This window comes from Ammodytes marinus (assembly GCF_949987685.1).
Source record: "Ammodytes marinus genome assembly, chromosome: 20".
Taxonomy (NCBI): domain Eukaryota; kingdom Metazoa; phylum Chordata; class Actinopteri; order Uranoscopiformes; family Ammodytidae; genus Ammodytes; species Ammodytes marinus.
This window is the reverse complement of record NC_137224.1, coordinates 16,233,952-16,246,418: the sequence shown is the minus strand read 5'-3', so window position 1 is coordinate 16,246,418 and position 12,467 is coordinate 16,233,952. Positions and strand designations below refer to the sequence as shown.

General features: G+C 41.4%; 1 protein-coding gene across 3 annotated transcripts in view; it reads left to right on the top strand.

Annotated features, from left to right (window-relative positions):
* LOC307267382 (uncharacterized protein) overlaps window positions 1-12,013 on the top strand; it is a 49,812-nt gene extending 37,799 nt beyond the window's left edge. For all 3 annotated transcript variants that reach the window (XM_080049697.1, XM_080049698.1, XM_080049696.1), the window contains 12 exons: window positions 225-351; window positions 557-643; window positions 1,879-2,067; window positions 2,445-2,728; window positions 3,287-3,435; window positions 4,035-4,119; window positions 5,242-5,356; window positions 8,402-8,533; window positions 9,136-9,390; window positions 10,053-10,173; window positions 10,292-10,439; window positions 11,240-12,013. In XM_080049697.1, the coding sequence (XP_079905823.1) occupies window positions 225-351; window positions 557-643; window positions 1,879-2,067; window positions 2,445-2,728; window positions 3,287-3,435; window positions 4,035-4,119; window positions 5,242-5,356; window positions 8,402-8,533; window positions 9,136-9,390; window positions 10,053-10,173; window positions 10,292-10,439; window positions 11,240-11,650 (2,103 nt within the window). In that variant the 3' untranslated portion in view covers window positions 11,651-12,013. The remainder of the gene's footprint in view (window positions 1-224; window positions 352-556; window positions 644-1,878; window positions 2,068-2,444; window positions 2,729-3,286; window positions 3,436-4,034; window positions 4,120-5,241; window positions 5,357-8,401; window positions 8,534-9,135; window positions 9,391-10,052; window positions 10,174-10,291; window positions 10,440-11,239) is intronic.
* The last annotated feature ends 454 nt before the right edge of the window (window positions 12,014-12,467 follow it).

Here is a 12,467-nt window from a genome sequence, read left to right as displayed (position 1 = left end):
TCCAATGGAAAGCACCAATGCGTTTAAAACAAGCTGATGTGTCATGTAATGTAATCTTAATGCAGACATATAATGCAGGGACAAGAGTAATATTATATCATTATTATTATAGTCACGTTGCCGTCTGTTGTTCCAATAAGCTGATACCTAATTGTTTGCAGCCAATTTCTCTCAAACCAAACTACACCATTGCTAATGTACACTTTTACATATGGCTTGTACAGCAGCTCAACGTGGATCTCACTCCCAACATTAACCAGTATGTGGGTCTGCTGGAGCTGATCTGTTCATCGTCTCCCATACCGACGGCTGAAGTGCTACAGGATGTGTCGGTGCTGTATGCCAGACTTGGTGAGAAAACGTTTGAATTGCGAGTCTTTTGATTTTCTGGCGTTCAGACAGTGACTCACACACATTTCCTTAAACTTTTATGTCCCATCTGTCCACAGTTTGTTATCCCACTGATGTATTTCCCTCTTGGCTTGTCACAGCCTCCCTCTGTTCTCTGACTTCAGATCTAATCTAACTATATGTCACATCTTTGTATTTTCAACAGCTCAAAAGTGTGCAGCTCCGGTACATGGCGAGCCGGAAAACATCCACCAGCCCAAGCTCAATCCTGACTACTGCTCCACCTTGAAGGGTGAGTACTGCATACTAGGGTTGGGCGGGGATGCAGTAATACCATATCCCAGGGTATTTAGAGATAGCGACAGTGTTCCAAGATGCTGTAAAAATTGATGAAATAACTCCTGTTAATGATATCAAATAAAGAACCTGTCAAAAAAGGACCAAGATATCTAGACGGTGCGCTCCTACTCACACGTCATGTGACAGCCTCTTCTAAGAAGGGATAATTAGAGAAGAAAAGATGGCCAACACAAACAAAAATTGTGAATAGCAGTGTATTTTAAAGTATAAGAATGCGGCTTAAATTACGGTTTCCTTCGTAGGTTGTATTGAGTCACTTTGCGATCTGATCAAGTACTGCTCAGTAAAAATATTAAAAGCAAAACGACAGTATTACCGGGGTAGAATTTGGGGAAGGTTTAAAGCTGTCAAAAATGTAATACCTACCAACCCTATTGTATACATAATTCATGTTGCAAACACAACACATCCTTCATAACTCCTTCAGTCCTCAATGACCAAACTATTCACTGCACAAGTATTTGCAGCGACCGAGCATCCTCCACCACCTGTCAGTGCGGCACACATTTCAAAGCAGCTGCGGGGAATTAGTGGCTGCAGCCCGGAATGACTTCATGAGAGCAGTCAGAGAGCTTTAATTTAATGCAGATAATTCGATGAGTACGAAACTCATCCTCTTGTCCTTAATTTATAATGAAGTTTTAAGGGCAGCAGCTTCAGATTAGTGGAGCATCATTCCTCTATTGGCACCCTGTTGAGCTTTTTTTTTTACCACTGGCAGCTATGATGTGTTCACGTGTTGACCCCCATTGGTAAGGTATCATCCACCCGCACAAGGCCGTGACCACACACGATAGCCCATAATGTAACAACCACCCATAATTGTACAGTAATTCAAGGTTCAAATTGTTAATACATAAACGGCCCGACACACATTTGTGTATGAACACTTTGAGCCTTAAATTACAGTAAAAACTATCGAAACATTGCTTTTATTGCATACTACACTCTACATTAAATAACATATAATACAATTATTAAACTAGTAGGTGAAAAATATTTTGTAATAAGTGAACCAAGATGTAATGAGTTGTTATAATGTGCAAAAAGTTATTAGGGTTTGGGTTTTATTATAATTTTGTATTACATAATGGGTCGTTGTTACAAGGCCTTAAACTGACCCTGACTGTGCTTTTTTTTTTTTTTTTTTTTTTGCCATATATTCAGGAATGGTGTCTGATAAGAGGGTCTTCCCTACCAAGGAAAACAGCTGGGTGAGTCTGGCACGCAAACCCATGATCGCTGACAACAAAGAGCTGGAGAAGGTCTTCAAACCTCACAAGCAGATCTGTCTGCTGCACCTGCCGCCAGCCGAGAAGAAGAGCGCTCCCAGGGGCCGGGCTGGTATAAACGCTGGTATGATACTAACTACTGCTGCTGCTTCTAAATGTCTTCCTACATATACACGTGCATCTAAAAAAATTAACATAATTCAAAGAGTGAAATGCTCATATATTCTAGATTCATTACACATAAAGTTAAATTGATCTAGAATAAACATACTTTTCAGAAGGCTGACATTTCTGTATTATACATATTTTTTTTAAATTGGTTTGATGTAATATCCTAATATTTGGAGATACTGGGTTTTTTTTATTCCATGAGCTTGTAAGCTGTAATCATTAAAATTAAAACAAAAGAAAGGCCTGACATATTTCACTTTGTCTGATGAATCTAGAATATATGAGTTTCAAAATGGAGATTGTGATTATTGCTGCCTTATTGCCTGCTAGGTCAAACAGGGCCTGGAGAACGAGCTAACACCGTACCTGCCTTCAACGAGGCGGACCGCTCCTTGTTTCTGGAGATCTGTGGGATCCGCCGGCTGTCCCACTGTGTGAAGACGGAGCCTCAGACTGAGAACTTCAGGCCCTGTCCTACCATGCAGGCCATGGTGCGCTCTGTCATACCCTCCATCCAGAAGTTCCTCTTCCACCACGAAGAGCTGGCTGAAGTCTACTCGGAGCTGATGGACACCAACATCGCAGAGAAAATCAAGCAGCTTCGTTACGGACAGGTCAGATGCTCTTACCTAGTCTGGTGTATCCTCCCTTTCCACTGGGTAGCACGGTTCTGTTCGGCACGGCACAGTCTGGCAGGGCACGGTAACCCTAGATCTGGCTTGCGTTTCCACTGCCGATACCCTTTCATTGCAGGCTGGGTTTATGCAGCACACTGATTAATTCAATGACGAAAAAACACCACACAATAAAAAAAAAGAGCTACGCACCGCCATTTATCACTCACTCTTGCCAAGGTCACTACACACATCTCTCGTATGGAAATGACTATTCTGTCAACCAATCAACGGACTGCAGTCTTTAGCTCCACCCGTTTGGGACCTTTTGGGACTGCTTGGTACCCCAACAAAATAGGTGACAAAAATAGGTGCGGCACGGTTTGCTTATTTTGGTAACCTGGTACAGTGGAAATGCAAATGAATGTGTGCCAAGCTGCACCGCTCAGCTCAGTGGAAACGAGGCTTTAGAGCAGATAAAACCTACAGGTTTCCTTATTTGGTTGTTTGACGAAAGAGACATACTCAAAAAGGTCATTGTTGTCTTGTTTATTACAGGTGGGTATGCTGTACATCCGCTACCAGCTGGATGTTGCAGACAGTGATGAGGTGGTGGTGGAGATGCAGGACGTCATCTGTCTACTGAAGGACGAGAAGGAGCTCTACATTCAGAAAGACAACCTCAACGCCAAGCTGGAAATCTGCAGGTTTGTCGGCCATGGATAGAACCCCAAAAAACTCTCTCTCCTGTTGTCAGTCTAATCCCCAATTCCCACATTGAAAACTCAGTTTGCTGTTAAGAACCGTGCTCAATTTGTGTAGCAACTAAATGTACCCCGATCTGAACTCTGAAGTAGCTCTAATGTATTCTCCCTTCTGGTTGCAGGTTTATGTAAAGCAGTGATTAATTACCAAGGTGTGAAGGTGAAATCAATACGCTGAGATAGAATGAGAAGATTAATTAGCCTTTCCTCCGAGTCTTTACAACAAACTACCACCACAATATTCTAAAGATTCACACCACACATGAAGGTTTTTTTTAAGATGGGCCCCTATTGTTTACATACCCGCTTACAGAGCCCAGGCTGTGTATGAACATTAGATTTTTTTTTCAACACACACAGTACGGACAGGTAGCGGATCATGTGGAAACAGGCAGTCCTATCAAGAAACAATCAGACATTTTACTGCACATTAAAACAGGTCTCACTCCTATATTCCGTGTGTCTGTGTTTGAATCGATACGCATCCGTTATCTTTCAACACCTTCTCATCGTGTATGTGTGTGTGTGTGTGTGTTTTCCAGGGAGCTGGTCAAGCTGTTCTGCACAGAGAGCGGCCAGAGGAAAGAGCTGATGCGTTTCCTGAGCGGCCTGATAACCTCTCTGGATGTAAGTGATATACGATCGCTCAATCAATAACCCAGCCAGAGGAGAGGCCTGTGCTGGCTAGCGCTCTGTCAATGCTGCCACTCTGTCTTTTTCCTCTCACACATACACACTGAGCGCCACCGCCGCAGCACTGACCGCGGCTACAGCTAAATACTGCGGGCTCATTTCCCTGAAGGATGCTTGATTTTTACAAGACATGGCAACTTGATTTCCTCTATGTAGAGTAGTGCAACAGCAGACATTTAAAAGGGTGACACGGCTCACACCAGGCCTCAACTTTGATCCCTCTCTGGTGAATGTGTGGCTTTCTCTGAGGAATGCAATCTATAATCCATATTGTAATCTGTTTGGTTTAAAGGTCACCTACTGTTCAAATTGATTTTTCATGTTTTTTCAACATTAATATGGGTGTGTCTAGAGCCTTCCAATGTATGAGAGAAAAAATACATCTCTCCTTTTCTCCATCTCCAACCTTTCTGAAACCCTGTGTTCAAAAACCCCAGTCAGATTTCTCTCCCCTTCTGACATCACAAGGGGAGAAGCCAAGCCCCCGCATGACCAACCTAACTGAGCACTACCGCCGCCTGTGATAAGAACACACCCACAGATACCCCTGAATGAAACTAGCAGTTAGATTCAAACCGGCAATTACATTCAAGGCCAATCAAAGCAGACTGGTCTTTTTGGAAGGCGGGGCTTAATCAGACATGCTCTAAAATTGAGCATTTCAGACAGAAGCTGCAAAGAGGAGATTCATCAATGGCACTGTGCCAAATTTAGAGTTTTGAGAGGTTTAGGGGGGACTGCGTACAGATCTGCCTCTCACTTATTCCTTTTAGCTTTTGACATTATTCCAGGGATTTGAGCAAACAGTCAGTGGCAGCGCATGTTTAATTAGTTCATGATCATTATAAGGAGTCAATACGCCTCTGAAGCAGGGCCGGGAGAGTCCTCCACTTCATCTGCTTCATCACTTCATATTCCCCCCAAAAAAGGAGGCCATGTTTTATAGACTGTAAAAATGACATTCCACTCTTCTTGGAAAGCAATAAGAAACTCTTACATGAAGATTAGCTCTGTGCATATTGTCATTAGAATGGCTACCTCTGTTTGTGTGTGCAGGACCCAGTATCCCTGAAGAGATTCTTGCACAAGGAGGACATCAGAGATCTGCCCGCCGAGGAGGAGCCGTGGGAGGTCCCAGAGCCGCCCAAACCAGAGGTCAACCTGGACAGAGGTACAATGGATAAACGTTAAAAAAAAAAATTCTTTTTCTTTTTTTTCTTCCGGACAATTACACACAATACACAATTTTCTCTTTGCATATTCATACATATTACTTTGTGTTATCGTCCGAAGGGTGGCAGGAGAAGCCAAAGGCTTATCAGGTCCCGCCCCCACTGCCATAAGATTCAGATGCACAGATACACAGCTACTGATAGTTAAAACTTTTTTTTTTTTTTTTTTTTTTTAAGAAGATACACAGACAATTTTAGGTCTCCTTATTTATTGCCAGTGTACACCGGACATGCTTTCCATTTTCCTCTCTGCCTGTGACAATACAGATAGTGATATGGCCTTGTCCATTTCTTCTCTGGTAGTCTAAACACATCTGCAACAGTATTCAAAACAGTCAGTCTGTCTGCTGACCTCGGCTGCAGTCCCATAACATGCAGTGTATTTACAAATGTTTCAGTCAGTGAATGAGTTTTTTTTAAGTAAATCAATGTTTGTATCCCCACAGATAAATATCTTCTTTTGATTTGCCTTTGAAAGTAATTCTCCCATGTATTCTATAAAGTAATTTTTTAATCGGGTGTTCTGTACACACAGCTGATAATTAACATGTATCTTTCATTTGAATTTCAATAGTCACACATTCCATTAGGTTATCAATTGCAGAGCACATTGTATTTACGATTTCAAACCTTATATTTTGACACAAACCAGTTTAAATCCCTTTAGTTCAAAGTCCATGTTTTTACCTTCTTTAATCCATGTTTCTGACACTGCAATGATGTTGAACTGGTTGGAGAATTTCTGTAGATATTCCTTAAAAACATTTGACAAAAGGAATGGAATTTATTCTTATTTTTTAAAATATTTTATTTGGGGATTTTTTTTTAAGGAACACAAACACACAACTGAAAAAGTGAACACACAAACAAAAGACAAAATAAAATAAACAATTTACGTGGCGTACTTTACTTAACAGGTTTCTGAGGACATTGTTTGAACTAAAGGTAAATGTTAAGCAAAAATTTAAAGTCAAAAAGTACTGTTATATAGTCCAGGAAAGGCTGCCATATCTGTATTTTTTGCTTTCCCTGAGATCTCATAGCGGATTTTCTCCATATATAGTGTACTTGAGAACTCCGTGAGCCACATCTGGATCGAAGCAGGGGGATGGAATTTAATCTGAAGCATTAAAACATATTCCAGCTCAATGCTGTAAAAGTGCTCAGGTCGTTGAATGAATAATACATGTAGCACTATTACACATAACCCCTTAAAGGGTAAAATACTTTATTTATTTATTTATTCTACATGTTCTATATTCTAAATTTTTATTTAATTGCCAAATGGCATGAAGACAACAAACATTAGTTCACCTTTAAAACGACCGTCTCATTTATGTTTTTTTTTTTTTTTTTTTAAAGTCCCGTTAAAAACCTATAGGGGACTATTTCTAGCCGCGTATTAATATGTCTTTGCTGCACAAGAAACCCTTTGGCTACTTTGCTTTGGATATTCACACAAACACTAAACATCCCAACATTTGTAGAAGACCACACAACCCAGCTGCTTTAGTAAAGTATTTAGCCTTCTCATTTATTATTTATAGAACTATTAGTGAGTCTTTAAAGTTTAAACCCTCCAGTTGTAACTCATGGTGTTGGGCCTGAGCGCCACAGACAGGAGAATAGAAGTCTTGAGAGATGGCCTAATGAATTGTTGGTTCAGTTTTTACATGCAGTTTGTGAACATTAACAAAGAATTAGAGTGCCACCAGCCTCATATTTTAAAGCCTCTGGAAACCTAGTCCAAAATAGTAAAAAAAAAAAAACAATACATGATATCGTAGATGGGTGTGTCAATAAGCTTTTACAAAAATCTGATTGAAAATAAATGTTCATAAATATTATAAAACTTTTTTTATTTTTTTAATTATCCGAACCGTTTGACAGGACTGTGGGCGTGGCCGTATCAAACGGTCTCTGTGGCAACAGTCATTGTTTTTATAGAACGTTCGGGCAAAGAACAGCTTATTATGTAATAAGAACCAGAGCACAGCCCGCCTCATCTAAACTTCATTTCTGTAAAGTTTGTCAAACCTAAATGACAATATCTTTCATTTGGATCGATAAATATGCTTACCTCTTTTCAGACGCTTACTATCATGCAACTAACTCCCCAAATGACATAATTAGAAGGATTTTGTGGAGTCTTTAACTGGTTAGAGGCTCAACGTGCAATGGTTGTGTAGGAAAAATGAGCGCAGAAAAATATTTTGGGAGTTCTCCTCACATCCTCACTCAGATGAACACCTCCAGAGAGTGTCGGGAAAATATAAATCTTTAGCCGCAGTAATGTGCGATGGAATTACAGTATGATGCAGTAAGTCACACCATAACTGGAGCCAACACGGCACTGCTGCTCTCTCCCTGTCTAACTTAATGACATCTAACATCTGCAGTTTCCCTGGGACACACACTTCCAAACATTTCCATTATCATTTCATAATGTTCAAAGAGTTTTTTTTCTTCTTTTTAATTTCTTCTCAGTGTCAGCCCTGCACAAACACTGACACACCAGCCAGCACACGTGCACACACACACACACACACACACACACACACACACACACACACACACACACACACACACACACACACAGATAGCTAGTGTGTGTGTCTCAGATATGCTAATTCGAGGTTTGTTCGCCGTTGTGTGTGGCGACATTAAAGAGCAGCTGTTGCCAGGGCTCAAAGAGTGAGAGTAGCAGATCTCTTACTGCAGCAAAGAGGACGTGTGCACACACACACACACACACACACACACACACACACACACACACACACACACACACACACACACAGGCAAACACACTTCTAATCTAAAAGGATTAATATGATCAAAGGACTTTTTCCTCCCAAATCTGTTGTAATGGCATTAGGGCACTGAAACGGGGTTTATATGTAATGTGTTTCACAGTTTTTAATCCAGTCTCTTCTCCCCTTCTCCCCGGGTTTTTAACTGTTGAAAATGTTTTTTTGCTTCAGTGCTATCAAGGAGCTACTCCTCCATCAGCTCTATGGAGGAGTTCTCTCGCCCGGCACAAGAGGACGGGGAGCAGACGCTGGTCTGCTGGCCTCCTCGAGCCTCCATACAGAACACAGGAGCCAGTCGCACAGGTACATTGAGAAACACAAGGAAAACTACATTTTTCACTTAATTGAAAAAAGAAAATGTGCACACAAATAACGACAACAGTAAACAACAAGGGAGACAAAACATGAGGGATATAGTGGTACAATATACAGACTATAACACTAAAAGAATAAGACAAGGTATAGTTCACGCACTGGAATTATTGGAATTGGGATGAGAAGAAGATAGGAGAGGAAGGCTAAAAGGAAAAAGAGAAAATATATCTTGTACAACACTAAAGTTCAATTAGTTCAACAGTGAGAGAGAGAGAGAGAAGAAATGCTTAGTTCTAATCATAGTTTTAAATCAATAAAAAGTACTACAACATTGTTATACCAAAACAATTGTTAAATAAAATCTTGCCCCTGTAAAGCACTTTGAGTGGCCTTGTGTCTGAATTGTGCTATATAAATAAACTTGCCTTGCCTAAAAATACTAATTATATTTAATAGTAATCAATACCATAATAATGTGTGTGGTGTAATAATCTGAAAATGTGATTAAAGCAATGCTGAGGAAACGTAAATTAAGGAGGTAGATTTCTCACTTTTTTTCCCATAATGCCTCTCTCTGTCTGTGCCCGTAGTTCACGCTGATAGCGGTGCGGTAGATGCCGTCATGAAGATGTGGCCTCCTCCTGCTCCGCCTACAGACAGAGACCCAGAGAGAAGCAGCGGCCATGTTAGGCCTCAGAGTCCAGGCGGCAGCAGCAGCATCAGCATTAGCAGCAGCTATGAGGGGAACCAGCCACCCAGGACCAGCAGACCTACAGAGCAGACAGGCACCCAGAGAGTCATTAACCATCCAGGACAACCCACCGCCAGCACACTGCCACCTCCAGGTTACACATCCATTCTTCACAACGCTTCAGAGAGTTAAAGTTGTAGTCTGCAATTCTAGAGAACCCTTGTTGTCAAGTTCACTTTTTCGTCAAAATCAGTTAATATCTCCTCACGAAACCCGCTACCAGTCCGTACTGTGCGTGCGCTGAAAAAATAAATTGAGTGTCAATACATAGCCTAGGCTCTGTAAACTGGTATCAGATTGTTATGTTGCTCGCAAGGGGGCCAAATAATTAATCAGTGCAGCTGATGAATGCTTTTTGCATTTTGCAGGATAGTAATAGATTAAGGGATGTCATTCATTTTGATATTAAGAATATTTGTTGGATATTTTTAGCTTCATTTTTTAAACCTAGCTATAGCCTTTAGCCAGATTGGCATTCTGTCAAAATAGAAGGCCAATCCAATCTACTAAAGCAAGGTTTCTCAGTAAAAAAAAGTTTAGATTTCTGGACATGTCAAATTCATAATTGTGTTTTGGTAAACCACTTTGTAAAGAATTAGCCCATTTCAAACTGAGTGTTCTGAAAGAAGACATGGTGGCACAAGCTGAACAATGCCATAATCGCGCGAGCATTCTCCACATAGTATTGGCTCTATTTTTCATCTACACAACCACCTGTGTTAAATTCTTCCATGCGGTGTTGTGTGTCACTGACAGAGCGCCGTCCACAGTCGAATGGAGAGGAAGGCTTCACAGATCCCAGACCAGCAGCAGACAGTCCTCCATCTGCTACACAGTCTGCTGAGACAACCAGTGACCAACCAGCTTCAAACAGCCTGTAGGCCTTTTTTCTACTGCTCATCTCCAAAAATCTCCAAAAATTAATACATTTTTACAGTTACATAATCCCATTTCCCCTTGCCATTCTAAACTCTCTCTCTCTCTGTCTCTGTCAGTATGGTTCCTGAGGCGGTGGTTGTGTCCGGTCTGTTCCAGGGCACAGCGGCCACAGCAGAGCGTCCTCCTCTCAACCTGGACTTCCCCCAGTGGAACGCACACACCACACTGGAGGACATGGAGCTCACCTGCCAAAGACCCACCACTGTATGTTCATCCACTCACTGCTGCACACATGCTTTCTCATAGGGCTGCTCTCCATTATGGCAACAATCATAATCCCCATTATTATTGATTTAAATAACGTGATTACAATATTAAAGACGATTATTCATTCATTTGAGAACATCGTTTATTTATTGAAGTTTGAACACTTTAATATGGGACCAATTGAATGGGAAAATTACAAAAATGCAGATAAAAATATTCAAAAATAAATACATTTAAAAATATGTCAAAAATACATAAAAAATAAACCGTTAAATGTGTTGATAAGGTTGATTGTCTTTTGCTGGCCGGAATGTGAGGGCAACTGTTATTTTTTTAAAGGTGGTTTCATTGTAGAGAGTCTGGTTTATAGATGACAGGAGTCAAGGAGCTTTTGACTTTCTGTGTTTTTATTGCTTGGTCATTCGTATGGTGACTCACATGTCCATTTTGTGACGTATCTTATACACTAATTTAGCCCGTTCCAACCAAAGTGTTCTCAAGACAACAAAAATTGTTTTTACCTTTCTACTTGACCAAAGGCTTCCTTTGTGCCTTCTTCTAGAAGTGTTTCAAAACACCCGACAATACTTCAATCTCCCTCTTAGCGTCTCAGCACCAGCTGAAAGCAAAAACGTTCAGGTGGGAGCAGAGGGGAGTGCACAGATATATTCTTTTAATTACCCAGGGAAGCCAGAATCGTAACCAAAATAGAAATTCAATTAATTGCCTAGCCCTAGTTTCTCAGCAGTTGAGTGTCACCAAAATGTCCCCTTTAAATGGTTCCCATGTCTATGTAGGTGGTGTTAATGGATGACCAGATGGACAATGCAGCCATCGGGGACTGGGGGGAGCAGCTGGTCAACTCGTTCCTGTGCCACTGGAGAGACGGAGACGACCCCAAACGACCGGCTCACGTGCTGTGGTGCAACCAGAGCGGAGAGAGCGGCCAGCCCTACGACTTCAAGCTCACCCTGGGGCCCGACGCAGAGGGGACGGTGTACGTGGAAGTCAAGTCCACCATCAAGAAAGACAAGTCCTTCATCCACCTCTCCGCCAACGAGCTGGACTTTGCACTGAAGGAGAAGGAGCGCTACCACATATTCAGAGTGTACAGCGCGGGAGACGCCCACAACGTGCGCCTGTGTCGCATTAAGAACCTGGCGCAGCATCTCTACACCAAAGACCTGGCACTTTATCTCTTTGTTTGAAGTCCTTTTTGTTAGTTTGTGTTGATATTTTGCACTATATCACTATATCACGCCCCAGTGGCAGTCCATTACCCTCATATGCCTTTTTCAAATTAATCCTTACTGCACTGATTTTCGTTTTTTTTAAATGTGCCTATGATAACTACTGTGTTTTTTCCTGACTTATTTTACCAGCTAATGTGAGCTCATTGCACATTCCTTTTTTTAAATTGTTGTCCAGCATATTTCTATAGCCAGTTTACACAGTTGTGTGTTTTTTGTAGTATGTGTACAATTTTTAAGTGTTTTTAACTTTTTTTTTGTATTGCCCCTACCTCACCTTTTCTCTAGCATTCCCTTGAAATAAACTCCTTTTGATGTCAACTGAATGACTCAATGCTTTTGACTGTATTAGATCAGACACAACACGTCCCAGTTTTTTTTTACGCCTTAAATGAATACATGAGGGACCGTGTCACCTTAACCTGGCAAACAGATGAAGTGATTACAGCCGAGGTTTATGTTATATCAAGTGGAAGTGGCGGAGCGGACCGGTCCCTCCCTCACAGACTCCCATCATTCCTGGTAATTACCCCGTTGCGCTGAGCGATAGAGCGGGCACACCTTTTATAATAGGTCCATGGGGCACACACACAACATCTATATGACTGTCACAGAGCTTCTTCCATTCATCTTTAACCTTGTACCAGGCTCTCGTCGGAAGAATTATTACTCTTCAAAGAAAAGGGCCGTCTGACACTCTGCCTCAGATTGGGCCTGATCCACAGAAAAACTGCAGCAGCGGCAGGCTACAAACTCTGAATAACATGTTATACTT